General features: G+C 47.4%; 2 protein-coding genes across 2 annotated transcripts in view; both read left to right on the top strand.

Moving 5' to 3' along the window:
- Window positions 1–22,501, top strand: part of rasgef1ba (RasGEF domain family, member 1Ba) — a 159,015-nt gene that overhangs the window by 67,116 nt on the left and 69,398 nt on the right. The window lies entirely within an intron of this gene.
- On the top strand, window positions 14,183–21,483 carry LOC129826778 (uncharacterized). Its single transcript, XM_055887848.1, has 4 exons — window positions 14,183–14,413; window positions 15,216–15,914; window positions 16,210–16,448; window positions 20,748–21,483. The coding sequence occupies exons 1-4, from the start codon at window positions 14,341–14,343 to the stop codon at window positions 21,033–21,035; spliced, it is 1,299 nt and encodes a 432-aa protein (XP_055743823.1). The 5' UTR covers window positions 14,183–14,340; the 3' UTR covers window positions 21,036–21,483.

Genomic DNA, 22,501 nt, shown 5'->3' with positions numbered 1-22,501 from the left:
GGCTCTGGCAGATCCTGTCTGGTTGGCGGCTCTGGCAGATCCTGTCTGGTTGGCGGCTCTGGCAGATCCTGTCTGACGGACGGCTCTAGCGGCTCCTGTCTGGCTGGCGGCTCTAGCGGCTCCTGTCTGGCGGACGGCTCAGTAGGCTCATGGCAGACGGGCGGCTTTGCAGGCTCATGGCAGACGGGCGGCTTTGCAGGCTCATGGCAGACGGATGGCTCAGATGGCGCTGGGGAGACGGATGGCTCAGATGGCGCTGGGGAGACGGATGGCTCAGATGGCGCTGGGGAGACGGATGGCTCAGATGGCGCTGGGGAGACGGGCAGTTCAGTCATCGCTGTGCAGACGGCAGACTCCTGCCGGCTGAGGCGCACTGTAGGCCTGGTGCGTGGTGCCGGGACTGGTGGCACCGGGCTGGGGACACGCATCTCAGGGCTAGTGCGGGGAGAAGGAACAGGGCATACTGGACCCTGGGAGCGCACATTAGGCCTAGTGCGTGGTGCCGGAACTGGTGGTACCGGGCTGGGGACACGCATCTCAGGGCTAGTGCGGGGAGCAGGAACAGGGCATACTGGACCCTGGGAGCGCACATTAGGCCTAGTGCGTGGTGCCGGAACTGGTGGTACCGGGCTGGGGACACGCATCTCAGGGCTAGTGCGGGGAGCAGGAACAGGGCATACTGGACCCTGGGGACGCACATTAGGCCTAGTGCGTGGGGCCGGAACTGGTGGTACCGGACTGGGGACACGCATCTCAGGGCTAATGCGGGGAGCAGCAACAGGACGCACAGGACTCTGGGTACACACAGGAGGCTTGGTGTGTAATTTAGGCACTGGTGGTAAAGGGCTGGAGACACGCACCATAAGGCTAGTGCGTGGAGGAGGCACTGGTTGTACTGGGCTGGGGACCGTCACAGGAGAGTTAGTACATAGGGCTAATATAGGAGGTGCAGGACTAGGGAGGCGTACAGGAGGCCTGGTTCGTAGGACTGGCCTTTCCAGACGGTTAGCACGCACATCAGGACGAGCATGTAGAGCTGACTCAGGTAACCTCACATCCCGCACACGCTCTGTCGGGTGGATCTTGTGCCTCACGCACCAACACAGCAGCTCCCTCATTTCACTCTCTTCCAACCTCCCCAATAAATCCTTAACCGTCTCTGCATCATTCCCATTGCTCCCCTCCAATCTCAGCCCGACTGGCTCAGGTTCCCTCTTAGAGGAAGCACGGGAAGCACGGGAAGTTGACGCAGTTCTCCCATCAGGACTCGCCACATTCCTCATGAGCCCCTCCCCAAGAAATTTTTGGGTATTACTCACGGGTCTCCAGCCTTGCTTCCTTGCTGCCTCCTCATATCGCCTCCTCTCGGCTTTCGCTGCCTCCAGCTCTTCACGAGGGAGGCGATATTCTCCAGGTTGATCCCAAGGTCCATCTCCTTCCAATTCGTCCTCCCAACTCCAGAAATCCTGTGTAGCTAGGTCCTGTTGCCGCCTTCCATGCCGCTTGGTCCTATGGTGAGTAATTCTGTCACGATCGTGTGGCGGATTGACGGACCAAAATGCAGCAGTTGGAAAATAAGCCATCTTCTTTTATTTTAAAAGATGACAAACAATAAACACGAAACACTTTAACAAAATAACAAAACGACCGTGAAGCTACAAACGTTGTGCACATACATACAGGCTACAAACGTTCTACATAGACAATTACTCACAACCAATGAGAGCCTATGGCTACCCTAAATAAGGCTCCCAATCAGAGACAACCGAAATCAGCTGTCTCTAATTGGGAACTCATTCAGGTAACCATAGACTCTCCTAGACAACTAAACATACATAGACAACGCTAGACATCTACACTCAACACAAACCCATCTACTACACCCCATAACCCCTTTACCATATAAACACCCAAAACTAACAAAACATAAACATTCCCCATGTCACACCCTGACCTAACTAAAATAATCAAGAAAACAAAGAATACTAAGGCCAGGGCGTGACACCGGAAGTATACAGAATGGTGTCGTCTGCATAGAGGTGGATCAGGGAATCGCCCGCAGCAAGAGCAACATCATTGATGTATACAGAGAAAAGAGTCGGCCCGAGAATTGAACCCTGTGGTACCCCCATAGAGACTGCCAGAGGACCGGACAACATGCCCTCCGATTTGACACACTGAACTCTGTCTGCAAAGTAGTTGGTGAACCAGGCAAGGCAGTCATTAGAAAAACCGAGGCTATTGAGTCTGCCGATAAGAATATGGTGATTGACAGAGTCGAAAGCCTTGGCCAGGTCGATGAAGACGGCTGCACAGTAATGTCTTTTATCGATGGCGGTTATGATATCATTTAGTACCTTGAGCGTGGCTGAGGTGCACCCGTGACCGGCTCGGAAACCGGATTGCACAGCGGAGAAGGTACGTGGGATTCGAGATGGTCAGTGATCTGTTTGTTGACTTGGCTTTCGAAGACCTTAGCTAGGCAGGGCAGGATGGATATAGGTCTGTAACAGTTTGGGTCCAGGGTGTCTCCCCCTTTGAAGAGGGGGATGACAGCGGCAGCTTTCCAATCCTTGGGGATCTTAGATGATACGAAGGAGAGGTTGAACAGGCTGGTAATAGGGGGTGCGACAATGGCGGCGGACAGTTTCAGAAATAGGGGGTCCAGATTGTCAAGCCCAGCTGATTTGTATGGGTCCAGGTTTTCCAGCTCTTTCAGAACATCTGCTATCTGGATATGGGTAAAGGAGAAGCTGGGGAGGCTTGGGCGAGCAGCAGCGGGGGGGGGGGCGGGGCTGTTGGCCAAGGTTGGAGTCGCCAGGTGGAAGGCATGGCCAGCCATTGAGAAATGTTTGTTGAAGTTTTCGATTATCACGGACTTATCAGTGGTGACCGTGTTATCTAGCCTCAGTGCAGTGGGCAGCTGGGAGGAGGTGCTCTTGTTTTCCATGGACTTTACAGTATCCCAGAACTTTTTGGAGTTAGAGCTACAGGATGCAAATTTCTGCTTGAAAAAGCTGGCCTTTGCTTTCCTGACTGACTGCGTGTATTGGTTCCTGACTTCCCTGAACAGTTGCATATCGCGGGGGCTCTTCGATGCTATTGCAGTTCGCCACAGGATGTTTTTGTGCTGGTCGAGGGCAGTCAGGTCTGGAGTGAACCAAGGGCTATATCTGTTCTTGGTTCTGCATTTTTTGAACAGAGCATGCTTGTCTAATATGGTGAGGAAGTAACTTTTAAAGAATGACCAGGCATCCTCAACTGACGGGATGAGGTCAATATCCTTCCAGGGTACCCGGGCCAGGTCGATTAGAAAGGCCTGCTCGCAGAAGTGTTTTAGGGAGCGTTTGACAGTGATGAGGGGTGGTCGTTTGACCGTGGACCCGTGGCGGATACAGGCAATGAGGCAGTGATCGCTGAGATCTTGATTGAAGACAGCAGAGGTGTATTTGGAGGGCAAGTTGGTCAGGATAATGTCTATTAGGGTGCCCATGTTTACGGATTTAGGGTTGTACCTGGTGGGTTCCTTGATGATTTGTGTGAGATTGAGGGCATCAAGCTTAGATTGTAGGACTGCCGGGGTGTTAAGCATATCCCAGTTTAGGTCACCTAACAGAACAAACTCTGAAGCTAGATGGGGAGCGATCAATTCACAGATGGTGTCCAGGGCACAGCTGGGAGCTGAGGGGGGTCGGTAGCAGGCGGCAACAGTGAGAGACTTATTTCTGGAGAGATTCATTTTTAAAATTAGAAGTTCGAACTGTTTGGGCATAGACTTTGAAAGTGTGACAGAACTTTGCAGGCTATCTCTGCAGTAGATTGCAACTCCTCCCCCTTTGGCAGTTCTATCTTGACGGAAAGTGTTATAGTTGGGTATGGAAATCTCAGAGTTTTTGGTAGCCTTCCTAAGCCAGGATTCAGACACGGCAAGGACATCAGGGTTGGCAGAGTGTGCTAAAGCGGTGAGTAAGGCAAACTTAGGGAGGAGGCTTCTGATGTTGACATGCATGAGGCCAAGGCTTTTTCGATCACAGAAGTCAACAAATGAGGGTGACTGGGGACATGCAGGGCCTGGGTTTACCTCCACATCACCCGAGGAACAGAGGAGTAGTAGGATGAGGGTGCGGCTAAAGGCTATCAAAACTGGTCGCCTAGAGCGTTGGGGACAAGGAATAAAAGGAGCAGATTTATGGGTGTGGTAGAATAGATTTTGGGCATAATGTGCAGACCAGGGTATGGTGGGGCACGGGTACAGCGGAGGCAAGCCCAGGCACTGGGTGATGATAAGAGAGGTTGTATCTCTGGACATGCTGGTCTCAATGGGTGAGGTCACCGCATGTGTGGGGGGTGGGACAAAGGAGGTATCAGAGGTACGGAGAGTGGAACTACGGGGTCCATTGCAAACCAAAACAATGATAACTAGCCTGAACAACAGTATGCAAGGCATATTGATATTTGAGAGAGACATACAATAAGGCATAAAGTGATTGCAAGTCATGATTGGGAGAGCTAGCTAAAACAACAGGTGAGATAACAGCAGCTAGTCAGCTAACACAGAAACAGAAGGTAAAAATGGCGACGACTGGGCAGAGAGGGTCGGATTAACTACACACATATCCTGAGTTAAGGCACAGAGCCGACAGATAAAACCCAAATAAACAGAATGGAGTACCATGAATTAATGGACAGTCAAGCAGGCATCGGCTATGTAGCCAAGTGATCATAGTGTCCAGGGGGCAGCCGTAGATGGAGCAGTGAGGCCTCCACTAAGCTAGCACGCGTTTAAAGTTAGTAGCCCGGCGGGTGGTCTGCTCAGACGGAGGGGGTCTGCTCAGACGGAGGCCGGTTGAGGGCACCGGTTGAGGGCACGTCTGCAGACCAGACGTGGTCGTGTCGACAGAGAATCCAAGCCGGATAGCGATGGCGAAAGAGAGGTTGTGAATTGTAGAATTGTGTTTGCTAACTGGTGCTAGCTTCCTGGCTGCGCTAGCTGCAAGATAAGCTAGCAGTTAGCAGACCGGGGCAGGCAAGTTAGCCTTTGGGGGACGTCGCGATGGGGGGGTGGAAGTCTGTTTTTGCCTCTTCGTGCGGTGACGTCGATAGACCAGTCGTGGAATTAGTAGGGTTCCAGGTAGCTCTAGGTAGCTAACAGGCCTAGTAGGTTAGCAGAATGGGCCTTCAGCGGGCGTCACGCCTGAGGGGCCTGTTGGAGTCCTCGAGCAGATTATGTCGGTCTCTCCTGAGTCCTTACAGGGGTTGCAGCGATGGGACAAGACTGTAAACTACCAATTGGATATCACGATATTGGGGAGCAAAGGGGTTAAAAAACAAACCCCCAAAAAGTTTGAGATATTTCAGATTTTTATTTTTAATACATTTGCGAAAATGTCTAAAAAACTTTGTTTTTTAAAAACTTTGTTATTATATGGTATATTGATGAGGGGGGAAACTATTTTATCCATTTTAGAATAAGGCTGTAACTTAGCAATATGTGGAAAAAGTCAAGGGGTCTGAATACTTTCGCTACACTATTATAAACAGCTATAGGTAGAAAAAGAAAAGTGAAAATGTACTGTACTAAACATGTTCCCTCAGTTGATAATATCTTGTTCCCTCAGTTGAGCCTGAGCCATGCCAGCAACAAATGCTGACACTACACATCCAAGTATATCTGATCAAATTATGAAAGACAAGCATTGTAATTTTAAATTACATAAAGTTAGTGTGGAAGAGGTGAAGAAATTATGGTTGTCTATCAACAATGACAAGTCACCGGGGTCTGACAACTTGGATGGAAAAATACTGAGGATAATAGCAAATGATATTGTCACTCCTATTTGCCACATCTTCAATTTAAGCCTACTAGAAAGTGTGTCCTCAGGCCTGGAGGGACCAAAAGTCATTCCTCTACCTAAGATCAGCGGCTCAAATAGCCGACCAATCAGCCTGTTACCAGCCCTTAGTAAACTTTTTGAAAAAAAATGTGTTTGATCAGATACAATGCTATTTTACTGTAAACAAATTGACAACAAACTTTCAGCACGCTTATAGAGGACATTCAACAAGCACAGCACTTACACAAATGAGATGATTGGCTGAGAGAAGTTAATGATAAAAAGATGATGGGAGCTGTTTTGTTAGACTTCAGTGCGGCCTTGGAAATTATCGATCATAGTCAGCTGCTGACAAAACGTTTGTGTGTGTGTGTGTGTGTGTGTGTGTGTGTGTGTGCTATATTGTGGATAAAGAATTACCTGTCTAACAGAACACAGAGGGTGTTCTTTAATGGAAGCCTCTCCAACATATTCCAAGTAGAATCAGGAATTCCCCAGGGCAGCTGTCTAGGCCCCTTACTTTTTTCAACCCTTACTAATGAATTGCCACTGGCTTTGAGGAAATCCAGAGTGTGTATGTATGCGGATGACTCAACACTATACATGTCAGCTTTTAGAGTGACTGAAATGACTGCAACACTCAACAAAGAGTTGCAGTTAGTTACAGAGTGGGTGGCAAGGAATAAGTTAGTCCTGTAATGGTTTTCTTCCTGGGATGAAGGAGAGGACCAAAACGCAGCGGGGCTAGTGTTCAACATAATTTAATAAAGAATGTGAGAACACTACAAACAACAAAACAATTAATGTGAAAACCGAAAACAGTCCTATCTGGTGCAGAACACAAAGACAAAAGACAACCACCCACAATCCCCAACACAAAACAAGCCACCTATATATGATTCTCAATCAGGGACAACGATTGACAGCTGCCTCTGATTGAGAACCATATTAGGCTGAACACAGAAACAGACAAACTAGACACACAACATAGAATGCCCACCCAGCTCACGTCCTGACCAACACTAAACAAGCAAAACACACAAGAACTATGGTCAGGACGTGACAAGTCCTAAATATTTCTAAAACTTAAAGCATTGTATTTGGGACAAATCATTCACTAAACCCTAATCCTCAACTAAATCTTGTAATAAATAATGTGGAAATTGAGCAAGTTGAGCAAGTTGAGGTGACTAAACTGCTTGGAGTTACCCTGGATTGTAAACTGTCATGGTCATAACATATTGATAAAACAGTAGGTAAGATGGGTAGCAGTATGTCCATGATACAGCCCTGCTCTACCTTGGCAACACTGTCAACAAGGCTGGTCCTACAGGCCCTAGTTTTGTCGCACCTTGACTACTGTTCAGTCGTGTGGTCAGGTGCCACAAAAGAATGACTTTGCAATTGGTTCAAAATTGCAATTGGTTCAGAACAGGGCAGCACAGCTGGCCCTTGGATTTACACAGAGAGCTAATATTAATAATATGCATGTCAATCTCTCCTGGCTCAAAGTGGACTTCATCACTGCTTGTATTTATGAGAGGTATTGACATGTTGAATGCACCAAGCTGTCTTTATGAACTACTGGCACACAGCTCAGACACCCATGCATACCCCCATAAGACATGCCACAAGTGTCATGCCCTGACCGTAGAGAGCGTTTTATGTCTCTATTTTGGTTTGGTCAGGGTATGATTTGGATGGGCAGTCTATGTTCTATGATTTTCTATTTCTATGTGTTTGACCGGGTGTGGTTCTCAATCAGAGGTAGCTGTCTATCGTTGTCTCTGATTGAGAACCATACTTAGTTAGCCCTTTTTCCCACCTGTGTTTTGTGGGTAATTATTTTCCGTGTGTGTTTGTGTGCACCTTCGGTTTCACTTTCATTAAAAGATGTGGAACTACATCCGGTTTGGGGCGAGCGGTCGCATTTGCATTCGCTCTGCATTCGCTCTGCAGGTAGTATAACTTTTATAACTTTTCATTACATTTCATTATAGTACAACGATTTAATTTGTCCAACCTTAGCAATTTCTTCTTAACTAGCTACATAGCCGTCTGTGTATCAAAGATAACTGCGTAATTATCGTATTTCGTCGTCTCGTTGTCCACTGCTATCTGCCCAGCAGCTAGCTAACGTCCACCGTCTACCGAATAGTAGTATAACTTTTCATTACATTTCATTATAGTACAACGGTCTGATTTTCATTTTCATTACAGTACAACGGTTTGATTTGTTTGATCTTAGCTAGCTACATAGCCGTCTTTTATCAAACATAATTGCGTCGTTATTGAGGTTCGCTAGCGAGCTATTTTCGTTCGAAATTAACGCAACGTAGCCATCACTGCTAGCTAGCCAGCTTGCCACCGAAGAGCATTGTAGAAACGATTACAATACAACGGAACGACTTGTTTTGTGTAGTGTTAGCTAGCTACATAGTTTTCTTTGCTAGCTTTGTATCTAAGATAATTGTGTAACTTTGAGTAATTATCGGTTAGCTAGCCAGCTAGTTTCGCCTGCCGCGCTGCTGTCCTCCTACCTAGCCAACACTGCTAGCTAACACTGCTAGCTAGCCAACTTCTACCGAATAGCAGCACTGTAGAAACTTACATTACAACGGAACGACTTGATTAGCGTAGTGTTAGCTAGTTGTCTTTGCTGTCCTTGTATCCATGATAATTGTGTAGTTTAGAGAAATTTAGAGAAACTGTCGAGGTCACCTAGCCAGCTTCACTTTCAACAACGCAGCTACTGCTAGCCAGGCTACTTCACCAGCCAGCAGTACTATATCATTTTAGTCAATAAGATTTGTAATTTTATTGATTTTTTGCTACGTAAGCTTAACTTTCTGAACATTCGAGACGTGTAGCCCACTTGTCATTCTAATCTCCTTTGCTTTAGCGTAGCCTCTTCTGTAGCCTGTCAAATATGTGTCTGTCTATCCCTGTTCTCTCCTCTCTGCACAGACCATACAAACGCCTCACACCGCGTGGCCGCGCCCACCCTAACCTGGTGGTCCCAGCCCGCACGACCCACGTGGAGTTCCAGGTCTCCGGTAGCCTCTGGAACTGCCGATCCGCGGCCAACAAGGCAGAGCTCATCTCAGCCTATGCCTCCCTCCAGTCCCTCGACTTCTTGGCACTGACGGAAACATGGCTCACCACAGATAACACTGCTACTCCTACTGCTCTCTCTTCGTCTGCCCACGTGTTCTCGCACACCCCGAGAGCTTCTGGTCAGCGGGGTGGTGGCACCGGGATCCTCATCTCTCCCAAGTGGTCATTCTCTCTTTCTCCCCTTACCCATCTGTCTATCGCCTCCTTTGAATTCCATGCTGTCACAGTTACCAGCCCTTTCAAGCTTAACATCCTTATCATTTATCGCCCTCCAGGTTCCCTTGGAGAGTTCATCAATGAGCTTGATGCCTTGATAAGCTCCTTTCCTGAGGACGGCTCACCTCTCACAGTTCTGGGTGACTTTAACCTCCCCATGTCTACCTTTGACTCATTCCTCTCTGCCTCCTTCTTTCCACTCCTCTCCTCTTTTGACCTCACCCTCTCACCTTCCCCCCCTACTCACAAGGCAGGCAATACGCTTGACCTCATCTTTACTAGATGCTGTTCTTCCACTAACCTCATTGCAACTCCCCTCCAAGTCTCCGACCACTACCTTGTATCCTTTTCCCTCTCGCTCTCGTCCAACACTTCCCACACTGCCCCTACTCGGATGGTATCGCGCCGTCCCAACCTTCGCTCTCTCTCCCCCGCTACTCTCTCCTCTTCCATCCTATCATCTCTTCCCTCTGCCCAAACCTTCTCCAACCTATCTCCTGATTCTGCCTCCTCAACCCTCCTCTCCTCCCTTTCTGCATCCTTTGACTCTCTATGTCCCCTATCCTCCAGGCCGGCTCGGTCCTCCCCTCCCGCTCCGTGGCTCGACGACTCATTGCGAGCTCACAGAACAGGGCTCCGGGCAGCCGAGCGGAAATGGAGGAAAACTCGCCTCCCTGCGGACCTGGCATCCTTTCACTCCCTCCTCTCTACATTTTCCTCTTCTGTCTCTGCTGCTAAAGCCACTTTCTACCACTCTAAATTCCAAGCATCTGCCTCTAACCCTAGGAAGCTCTTTGCCACCTTCTCCTCCCTCCTGAATCCTCCTCCCCCTCCCCCCCCCCTCCTCCCTCTCTGCAGACGACTTCGTCAACCATTTTGAAAAGAAGGTCGACGACATCCGATCCTCGTTTGCTAAGTCAAACGACACCGCTGGTTCTGCTCACACTGCCCTACCCTGTGCTTTGACCTCTTTCTCTCCCCTCTCTCCAGATGAAATCTCGCGTCTTGTGACGGCCGGCCGCCCAACAACCTGCCCGCTTGACCCTATCCCCTCCTCTCTTCTCCAGACCATTTCCGGAGACCTTCTCCCTTACCTCACCTCGCTCATCAACTCATCCCTGACCGCTGGCTACGTCCCTTCCGTCTTCAAGAGAGCGAGAGTTGCACCCCTTCTGAAAAAACCTACACTCGATCCCTCCGATGTCAACAACTACAGACCAGTATCCCTTCTTTCTTTTCTCTCCAAAACTCTTGAACGTGCCGTCCTTGGCCAGCTCTCCTGCTATCTCTCTCAGAATGACCTTCTTGATCCAAATCAGTCAGGTTTCAAGACTAGTCACTCAACTGAGACTGCTCTTCTCTGTATCACGGAGGCGCTCCGCACTGCTAAAGCTAACTCTCTTTCCTCTGCTCTCATCCTTCTAGACCTATCGGCTGCCTTCGATACTGTGAACCATCAGATCCTCCTCTCCACCCTCTCCGAGTTGGGCATCTCCGGCGCGGCCCACGCTTGGATTGCGTCCTACCTGACAGGTCGCTCCTACCAGGTGGCGTGGCGAGAATCTGTCTCCTCACCACGCGCTCTCACCACTGGTGTCCCCCAGGGCTCTGTTCTAGGCCCTCTCCTATTCTCGCTATACACCAAGTCACTTGGCTCTGTCATAACCTCACATGGTCTCTCCTATCATTGCTATGCAGACGACACACAACTAATCTTCTCCTTTCCCCCTTCTGATGACCAGGTGGCGAATCGCATCTCTGCATGTCTGGCAGACATATCAGTGTGGATGACGGATCACCACCTCAAGCTGAACCTCGGCAAGACGGAGCTGCTCTTCCTCCCGGGGAAGGACTGCCCGTTCCATGATCTCGCCATCACGGTTGACAACTCCATTGTGTCCTCCTCCCAGAGCGCTAAGAACCTTGGCGTGATCCTGGACAACACCCTGTCGTTCTCAACTAACATCAAGGCGGTGGCCCGTTCCTGTAGGTTCATGCTCTACAACATCCGCAGAGTACGACCCTGCCTCACACAGGAAGCGGCGCAGGTCCTAATCCAGGCACTTGTCATCTCCCGTCTGGATTACTGCAACTCGCTGTTGGCTGGGCTCCCTGCCTGTGCCATCAAACCCCTACAACTCATCCAGAACGCCGCAGCCCGTCTGGTGTTCAACCTTCCCAAGTTCTCTCACGTCACCCCGCTCCTCCGCTCTCTCCACTGGCTTCCAGTTGAAGCTCGCATCCGCTACAAGACCATGGTGCTTGCCTACGGAGCTGTGAGGGGAACGGCACCTCAGTACCTTCAGGCTCTGATCAGGCCCTACACCCAAACAAGGGCACTGCGTTCATCCACCTCTGGCCTGCTCGCCTCCCTACCACTGAGGAAGTACAGTTCCCGCTCAGCCCAATCAAAACTGTTCGCTGCTCTGGCACCCCAATGGTGGAACAAACTCCCTCACGACGCCAGGACAGCGGAGTCAATCACCACCTTCCGGAGACACCTGAAACCCCACCTCTTCAAGGAATACCTAGGATAGGATAAAGCAATCCTTCTGCCCCCCCCCCCCCCCTTAAAAGATGTAGATGCACTATTGTAAAGTGGCTGTTCCACTGGATGTCATTAGGTGAATGCACCAATTTGTAAGTCGCTCTGGATAAGAGCGTCTGCTAAATGACTTAAATGTAATGTAAATGTACATGCACGCTGCGCCTTGGTCGATTTATGACAGGGAGTTTGAGGATAGCGAGCGTGACAACAAGAGGTTTCTTCACAGTCCCCAAGTCCAAAACAGATGGTGGAAGGCGCACAGTACTAAATAGAGCCAATGACTCAATGGAACTCTATTCCACATCAAGTAACTCATGCAAGCAGTAAAATTTGATTAAAACAACAGATTAAAAAAAAACACCTTATGGAAGCAGCGGGGACTAAATTGTTGTTAAATTAAGTATGGTGTTGCAAGAGAAAAGCACTAAACGATTTTGCCCTGAACAAACTTAACATGGGAGTTAAAAGTAGCCTCTCTCACTGTTTTGTGCCTATCAATCAAATGTATTTATAAAGCCCCTTCTTACATCAGCTGATGTCACAAAGTGCTGTACAGAAACTCAGCCTAAAACCCCTAACAACAAACAATGCAGATGTAGAAGCACAGAGAGAGAGAGAACCTGAAAGGAAGTAATTCCCAAACCTTCCGTAACAAAGCCATCACCTACAGAGAGATGAACCTGGAGAAGAGTCCCCTAAGCAAGCTGGTCCTGGGGCTCTGTTCACAAACACAAACAGAGCCCACAGAGCCTCAGGACAGCAACACAATTAGACCCAACCCAAAAAGATAATTACTTGACACATTGGAATTGACATAAAAACAGAACAAACTAGAATGCTACTTGACCCTAAACAGAGAGTACACAGTGGCAGAATACCTGACCACTGTGACTGACCCAAAATTAAGGAAATCTTTGACTATGTACAGACTCGTGAGCATAGCCTTGCTATTGAGAATGGCCGCCGTAGGCAGACCTGGCTCTCAAGAGAAGACAGGCTATGTGCACACTGCCCACAGAATGAGGTGGAAACTGAGCTGCACTTCCTAACCTCCTGCCCAATGTATGAACATATTAGAGACACATATTTCCCTCACATTACACAGATCCACAAAATTTGAAAACAAACCCGATAAACTCCCATATCTACTGGGTGAAATACATCACAGCAGCAAGATGTGTAACCTATTGCCAGAAGAAAAGGGCAACCAATGAAGAACAAACACCATTGTAAATACAACCCATACTTATGTTTTTTATTTTCCCTTTTGTACTTTAACTATTTGGACGTTGTTACAACACTGTATATAGACATAATATGACATTTGAAATGTCTTTATTCTTTTGGAACTTCTGTGAGTGTAATGTTTAAAAAGAGAACTGGTAACTAACATGCAGGAGGAGAAGAGAACTGGTAACTAACATGCAGGAGAAGAGAACTGGTAACTAACATGCAGGAGGAGAAGAGAACTGGTAACTAACATGTAGGAGGAATACTGGTAACTAGCATGCAGGAGGAGAAAAGAACTGGTAACTAACATGCAGGAGGGGAAGAGAACTGGTAACTAGCATGCAGGAGGAGAGGAGAACTGGTAACTAACATGCAGGAGGAGAGGAGAACTGGTAACTAACATGCAGGAGGAGAGGAGAACTGGTAACTAACATGCAGGAGGAGAAGAGAACTGGTAACTAGCATGCAGGAGGAGAAGAGAACTGATAACTAACATGCAGGAGAAGAGAACTGGTAACTAACATGCAGGAGGAAAACTGGTAACTAGCATGCAGGAGGAGAACCGATAACTAACATGCAGGAGGAGAGGAGAACTGGTAACTAACATGCAGGAGGAGAAGAGAACCGATAACTAACATGCAGGAGGAGAAGAGAACTGGTAAATAACATGCAGGAAGAAAACTGGTAACTAGCATGCAGCAGGAGAAGAGAACTGGTCTTGTCCCCCCCTTCTCTTGTAATCATCTAGTTATCTGTACTGTGGTGCATTGGATCATCATTCTACATGTTATGACTAGGTTATTGTGCACATTAATGTAGACAATACCAGTAATTAAAGGAATAGCAAAGCTTTCATCCTCTCCCTCCACCTCCAGTTTTAACCCAGACATTTAATGGATGTCATTGATGGAGGGCATGTGGCAGTTGGTGGTGGGTGACAGGCTTTCAGGACATCGGTGGATCAGAGTAGGTAGAAAAAGCATTAGCTGCAGTTAGCTGCACCAGGTCTCCTGTACTGTGTTAGAGATGAAAGGATAGGGAAGAAAGTAATCGAAGTGGAAGGAGGTACACAAACATACACTGACCCAGCTGACATGTTACTTTACAAGCCATTCACTGTTCTCAAATTGTCTTGTTCCTCATCTAAATTTTTTTTGCAATTTTTGCCCAATGTAGTGTTTTCAATATTATCTTATGATTGCATATTTTGGGCCAGAAGTAGAATATCTATCCACTACACGTATGAAGCTGTAACATTGTGACAATAATTTAATGTAGTTACATGCGTCAGCGTTCATTGACTCTAAAATGACAAAAATGTCCTCTGCATCTTGGTGACGTCACGCAAACGATACTCCGAAACCGGAAGAGAGGAAATCACACCGTTATCTCTGGATGTTTACACCGAAAGCGAAGATGAATCCTCCGATTATCAACTCTACTAACTCGGTCACAACTTCCACGAAAAGTACGTGTCTGATACGGGGCAGTATGTTTTAACATTAATTTCATGCATGCATCGCTCATTCATAACGTACTGGTGATAGCCTAGCTAACGGTAACGTTACTGTTAGTTAGCTTAAGTCAGGAAATAGCTAGCTAACGTTAACTGTGCTAGCTACGCAGACTACACATGCTGGCGAAGCTTCGATGTCACTTTGTTATCGAAGAAACGTATGTTTTATAGCCTTGATATACCAGTTGTGATATTAGATAACAAGCTATTTCTCACACAGACAAGCTAGCAAGCTGAAACTTATCTTGACTCTCTTGCCTACCACTTAGCTAGCATTATTGCTACTGTACAGTCAACTAGCTAGCTTGCTAGTCTCAATAAATGGTAAAAAGTCAGATAATAACTAGCCAGCTGAGTTTACTCAACTTCCATGATGGAAGATATCCATATTACAGGGATTTAAACTAGAGCTAAGTGATAGCTAGCGCGATGCTGTTGCCAAACATTATAACTATCATTTGAGAGATTATAGTTATTATTTATAGGGCCATCCGGCAGCATCAACAAGAGTCAGCATGCATCACACTTTTAATTAAAGCAAGGAAATAGAAACATTATTTGAACCTGTTGCCTGCAATCCAGTGTCATTTTGTGTGGAGGGGGTCAACTGATGTAAGGATAGTCGCTAACTAGTACCAATGTGTAAATCTACCATATGAGCAAAATACCTATTGTGTTCACTGTGTAGCTTCATATTAATAAGCGTTCTAATGCCTTATGGTTGTACTGTACTGTCCACACCTCACTCCTGCAGGGAAACGAGAGGCCGAGCGCTCCGTCAACTGGACGGTGGAGGAGACTCAGGTGTTGCTGTGTGCCTGGAGCGACGAGCACGTACAGAAGAGCCTGGCGGAGAACGTCCGAAACCGCCATGTCTTCAAACACCTCTCAACCCGCATGTGTGACCTGGGCTTCTCCCGCAGTCCCCACCAGTGCCGACTCCGCGTCAAGACCCTCAAGGCCAACTACGTCAGAGCCAAGCTGCTGAGGAGCGTGGACGACTCCCAGCCCTGCAGTTTCAGGTACTACGCTGAGATGGACGCTGTGCTGGGGAGAAACTGTGCAGTGGATGGGATGGGAGGAGGGTGCCATTTTGGATCTCCTGAAGGGATAGGAGGACTAGGAGGAGGGCTCCATTTTGGGTCTGAAGGGATAAGAGGAGGAGGACGCCATTTTGGATCTCCTGATAGGATTGTAGGGGGGCGACATTTTGGGTCTGTCGATGGAATAGGAACAGAACCCCATTCTGGATCTCCTGAGGGGATGGGAGGACGGCAGTCACGGTATCTGGTCTCTGAGGTGAAGGTGGAGGAGGAGGAGGACAGAGAGGCAGAAGACACAGACGAGTACGAGTCCAACGGCATAGGAATCAACGGTCAGCCACTGGTGGGCTCGGGTGGAAGACGCCATGATGTTTTTGTAGACCGCCTCAACGTCTATCATGAACCTGTTGGTATGTATTCTACTGTCTGTCACGCTTTCTTCTGTCAGTGCCACTGATTTTCATTGAAATGATCATTAGTAACAAATCTTAGATGTGTTTTTCAATGAGCTCCAACCTCTGATAGAAATAGAAGTACAATACAATACTGACTGTATTAACACGATTGATCTAGTCTTTATACAATACTGACTGTATTATCACAGTTGATCTAGTCTTTATACAATTTCAAATCAACTGTCACAATGTTGGGAAAATAAAGCTTAAATGAATTAGAATCATTATCTAGTTCATCTCTTGATTGCAGGTCATCCATTAGAGGTAGACCTGAGCTCCAGATCCCCCTCCCCACCACCACCACCACCCCACCTGGCCTCCCCTGTTCCTCCACCCCCAGACCCTAGCCCCGGCCTGAGCCGTGGTACCACCATCCCCTCCACCCAGTCCCTGGAGCCTGCGTTGAAGCACCTGGCTGACTGCTTCCAGAGGCTGGTCTCAGAGTCCCGGGGGCTGCTGGTGCAGCTGGAGGGCCAGAGGCAGGAGCAGGTCAGAGACAGATTTATATATATATATATATGATGCATCCCAAATTGTACCCTATTCCCTATACAGTGCACTACTTTAGACCCTATTACCTATACAGTGCACTACTTTAGACCCTATTACCTATACAGTGCACTACTTTATAGGGAATAGGGTGTCATTTTGGACATACAGTTCTGCCAACTGTTTAACTGGGAAGGCATGTTAGCACCGTTGAGCATATCATTTATCCATTCCTGATGAGTATTTAGATTCTTGTTTCGAATTTCAGACATTCAGTCAGTCATAGTATGGCTTTAAAAATCGGAAGATTGCTCATGAGGAGCTAACATGGTTGCCATGGAATTATATTAAAGTAAATCCATCTTCAATGCTTTTGATAGCAACCTCAATGTCTAAACTGTATCTATCGGTGGGGGTCGTTCCACCTCTTAAATCATTTCTGTAGTTAGAAACGGATAAGATTTGCATTCCTACAACATTAAATATAGTTGAAATATAATTTTATCTCTGCAAAATTAAGCTGATTGCACCCAAATTGGCTATTTTAAGTTCTAGACTTCAAATAAAAAAAATTAAAAAATTATTTGTCACATGCGCCGAATACATACCAGGTGGTGATGCAACCAGTCAGGATGCTCTCGATGGTGCAGCTGTAGCCCCTTTTGAGGACCCATGCCAACTCTTTTCAGTCTCCTGGGGGGGGAATAGGTTTTGTCTGCCCTCTTCACGACTGTCTTGGTGTGCTTGGACCATGTTAGTTTGTTGGTGATGTGGACGCCAAGGAACTTGAAGCTCTCAACCTGCTCCACTACGGCCCCGTCGATGAGAATGGGGGGCATGCTTGGTCCTCTTTTTACTGTAGTCCACAATCATCTCCTTTGTCTTGATCACGTTGAGGGAGAGGTTCATATAATGTTTAATAAATATAGTACATAACATCCAATTTGGACTAAAACAATGTGCATCTATCTATTGTCTACACCTGTTGTATATGTTTTAATTCGATTTAGAATCAAATTTGATTTGAGTGTACGATATGAGGATTCCAAAGAAATTGTCAAAATACACCCACGGACCACCAATGCCAATACCACCCCAACAACCAGTATAAAGTTTTAGTTCTCTGTCTGACCAGTGGAGTGGAGCTGCAGGTCAGGGTATTGTTTCTTCATATTATGTAATGTATTCTCAGTGAATTTGGTGATGGGTTTTTCCCCCCGTTATTCAGAGAAATTAGTAATTGAAGTTTATGTCCCATTCTACATCCTGATATTACCGTGTTCTGACCACTAGATGGTGCTGTTACTGCTATTAGGAACAACACGTCAAGGAACAGCACCCCCCCCCTAAATGTTAAAGGGATAGTTCACCAAATTACATTGGTTTCCTTACCCTATAAGCAGTCCATGGACAAAGTACGACAGCAATCCATGTTTCTCTGATCAGAGAAACACCCCGAGAAAGAAACAATAATCAGAGCTGCAGCCCCATACTACAGGTCAGACAGAGAACTGATAATAGAGTGCATTCAGAAAGTATTCAGACTCCTTGACTTTTTCCACATTTTGTTACGTTGCAGCCTTTATTCTAAAATGGATTAAATAGTTTTGTTTCCTCATCAATCTACACACTACCCCATAATGACAAAAGCAAAAACCTTTTTTGTTGTTGCATTTTTTGCAAATGTATTAAAATAAAAACCTTATTCATCACATTTACATAAGTATTCAGACCCTCAGTACTTTGTTGAAGCACCTTTGGCAGCCATTACAGCCTCAGGTCTTCTTGGGTATGACGCTACAAGCTTGGCACACCTGTATTTGGGGAGTTTCTCCCATTCTTCTGTGCTGATCCTCTCAAGTTCTGTCAGGTTGGATGGGGAGCGTTGCTGCACAGCTATTTTCAGTTCTCTCCAGTGATGTTCGATCGGGTTCATGTCCGGGCTCTGGCTGGGCCACTCAGGGACATTCAGAGACTTGTCCCGAAGCCACTCCTGCGGTTTCTTGGCTGTGTAATTAGTGACGTTGTCCTGTTGGAAGGTGAACCTTCACCCCGGTCTGAGGTCCTGAGTGCTGTGGACCAGGTTTTCATCAAGGATCTCTCTGTACTTTGCTCTGTTCATCTTTCCCTCGATCCTGACTAGTCTCCCAATCCCTGCTGCTGAAAAACATCCCCACAGCATGATGATGCCACCATTATGCTTCACCGTAGGGATGGTGCCAGGTTTCCTCCAGACGTGACGCTTGGCATTCAGGTCAAAGAGTTCAATCTTGGTTTCGTCAGACCAGAGAATCTTGTTTCTCATGGTCTGAGAGTCATTTAGGTGTCTTTTGGCAAAATCCAAGTGGGCTGTCAAGTGCCTTTTACTGAGGAGTAGCTTATGTTTGGCCACTCTACCATAAAGGCCTGATTGGTGGAGTGCTGCAGAGATGGTTGTCCTTCTGGAAGGTTCTCCCATCTCCACAGAGGAACTCTGGAGCTCTGTAAGGGTGACCATCGGGTTCTTGGTCACCTCCCTGACCAAAGCCCTTCTCCCCCGATTGCTCAGTTTGGCCGGGCGGCCAGCTCTAGGAAGAGTCTTGGTGGTTCCAAACTTCTTCCATTTAATAATGATGGAGGCCACTGTGTTCTTGGGGACCTTCAATGCTGTAGACATTTTTTGGTACCCTTCCCCAGATCTGTGCCTCGACACAATCCTGTCAATTCAATTCCTTCGACCTCATGGCTTGGTTTTTGCTCTGACATGCACTGTCAACTGTGGGACCTTATATAGACAGGTGTGTGCCTTTCCAAATCATGTCCAATCAATTGAATTTACCACAGGTGGACTCCAATCAAGTTGTAGAAACATTAAGGATGATCATTGGAAACAGGATGCACCTGAGCTCAATTTCGAGTCTCATAGCAAAGGGTCTGAATACTTATTTAAATAAGTCATTTCTAGAAACCTGTTTTTGCTTGGTCATTATGGGGTATTGTGATGTCATTATGGGGTATTGTGTGTAGATTGATGAGGGGGAAAAAACTATTTAATCAATTTTAGAATAAGGCTGTAACGTAACAAAATATGGAAAAAGTCAAGGGGTATGAATACGTTCCAAATGCACTGTATGTACTAACTTTTTGGTGGGATTGGTATGGGGGGGTCCGTGGATGGGATTGGTATGGGGGGGGTCCGTGGGTGGGATTGGTATGGGGCGTCCGTGGGTGGGATTGGCATGGGGGGTGTCCGTGGGAGGGATTGGCATGGGGGGTGTCCGTGGGTGGGATTGGCATGGGGGGTGTCCGTGGGTGGGATTGGTATGGGGCGTCCGTGGGTGGGATTGGCATGGGGGGATGTCCGTGGGTGGGATTGGCATGAGGGGTGTCCGTGAGAGGGATTGGCATGGGGGGTGTCCGTGAGAGGGATTGGCATGGGGGAGGTCCGTGGGTGGGATTGGCATGGGGGCGGTCCGTGAATGGGATTGGCATGGGGGCGGTCCGTGAATGGGATTGGCATGGGGGGGTCCGTGGGTGGGGGTGGCATGGGGGGGGGTCCGTGGGTGGGGTTGGCATGGGGGGGGGGGGTCTGTGGGTGGGATTGGCATGGGGGGGGGCTCTGTGGGTGGGATTGGTATGGGGGGGGTCCGTGGGTGGGATTGGCATGGGGGGATGTCCGTGGGTGGGATTGGCATGAGGGGTGTCCGTGAGAGGGATTGGCATGGGGGGTGTCCGTGAGAGGGATTGGCATGGGGGAGGTCCGTGGGTGGGATTGGCATGGGGGGTGTCCGTGAGAGGGATTGGCATGGGGGAGGTCCGTGGGTCGGATTGGCATGGGGGCGGTCCGTGAATGGGATTGGCATGGGGGGGTCCGTGGGTGGGGTTGGCATGGGGGGGGGTCCGTGGGTGGGGTTGGCATGGGGGGGGGGTCCGTGGGTGGGATTGGCATGGGGGGGGGCTCTGTGGGTGGGGTTGGCATGGGGGGGGTCTGTGGGTGGGATTGGTATGGGGGGGTCCGTGGGTGGCTTTTGACCATTTTCTTTGGAATCCTCGTGTCTTAATCATTGTTAGAAATTGTTTTGGTCCAAATCGGATTTTATGTACTATATTTATTGAATATTATATGAATCGTAGAATTTAAATGGCCTGCAATCAATTAGCTTAATTTCTCAGAGATAAAATTAGATTTCAATAAAATAATGTTGCAGGAATGCTAATCTTATCGGTTTCTAACTACAGAAACGATTTCGGATCAATCAGAGATGGCAGGTGTCATGGCTTGCTGATATGACATGGAATGACCCTGTGTCTCTATCTCAGACTCGCTGGCAGCAGGACCTCCTGTCTCAGTGGCTGGAGAGAGAGGAGAGGAGGCAGAGGGAAGCAGCAGACAGGGAGGACCGGAGAGAGAGGGCTCGGATGGAACATGAGGTCAGGGTACTGCAGCTCCTCACTGGCCTGGTCCAGAACCAACAGAGGAACCAGACACATCACAGCTGCTGCCACCAGTGTAGCAGGACGGAAGGGGTAGCAGGGGGTGGTTCCGGGGCCTCGACCACTACTAATGGAGCTGGGGACAGAGACAGGACTGAATCAGAGACCACATAGACAGGGTGGGATGTGATGCAGATCTGGGGCCAAATACAGTATTTGATGTACGTTATGTATTTGACTCGTGTCTGGTGTGGTGAGCATTCGTTGCTTTCTAAATTGGAAAGGACTAGGCTCTCAGAATTTGTTTACCTCTTTCCCCGGTCACTTGTTTTGGAGTGTACATTCTGCTTTAAAAAAACAATAACTATACAATGGGTTTTAATCCTAGTTTTTCTTAGGATAACAAGAATAATTTGGTGGGTGCTTATATTGGTCCTATTTTATTAAAAAAATGTGTTTTGCATATCCCAATTGTCCCCGAGACACCCTGGGAGAGTTGGGTCACATCCAGGGTCTCAGTGAAACACTGAGACAATCTCAACTGTAATGTGTTTATTATGTTCTGTGCCATTTTACAGTTTATTATGAACCGTCTTACCAATAAAAATGCATTGGTATCGAATGGTTATTTTTATACGTTTGTTTACTCTTATTTTATACCGCTCACGTTGCTGTCGCGTGTAATTCACGTCATCCTAATGTTTGTGTCTAATGAACACAGCGTGTGTCTGTCAACATTCTCAGACTCCTTTATGATGTCATCATCTAATGAACACAATATGTGTGTCTGTCAACATTCTCAGACTCCTTTATGATGTCATCATCTAATGAACACAATATGTGTGTCTGTCAACATTCTCAGACTCCTTTATGATGTCAACATCTAATGAACACAACGTGTGTGTGTCTGTCAACATTCTCAGACTCCTTTATGATGTCATCATCTAATGAACACAACGTGTGTGTGTCTGTCAACATTCTCAGACTCCTTTATGATGTCATCATCTAATGAACACAACGTGTGTGTGTGTCAACATTCTCAGACTCCTTTATGATGTCATCATCTAATGAACACAACGTGTGTGTCTGTCAACATTCTCAGACTCCTTTATGATGTCATCATCTAATGAACACAACGTGTGTGTGTCTGTCAACATTCTCAGACTCCTTTATGATGTCATCATCTAATGAACACAACGTGTGTGTCTGTCAACATTCTCAGACTCCTTTATGATGTCAACATCTAATGAACACAACGTGTGTCTGTCAACATTCTCAGACTCCTTTATGATGTCATCATCTAATGAACACAACGTGTGTGTGTCTGTCAACATTCTCAGACTCCTTTATGATGTCATCATCTAATGAACACAACGTGTGTGTGTGTCAACATTCTCAGACTCCTTTATGATGTCATCATCTAATGAACACAACGTGTGTGTGTGTGTGTCTGTCAACATTCTCAGACTCCTTTATGGTGTCATCATCGGGGCTACTGCAGCATAGTAAATAGACTTGTTGATGGCTAGCTGAATGGGGAGGCGGTGGGAGGGGTGGGTAGCTCGCTACAGGTCAGCGCAGCTAAAAGAGGTGTTAGGAATTTTTTTATGAACGGTTTTGAGTTAAAGGTGTGAAGCACG

The sequence above is a fragment of the Salvelinus fontinalis genome, chromosome 28 (genome assembly GCF_029448725.1).
Source record: "Salvelinus fontinalis isolate EN_2023a chromosome 28, ASM2944872v1, whole genome shotgun sequence".
NCBI lineage: Eukaryota > Metazoa > Chordata > Actinopteri > Salmoniformes > Salmonidae > Salvelinus > Salvelinus fontinalis.
This window is presented reverse-complemented; position numbering and strand designations above follow the sequence as displayed.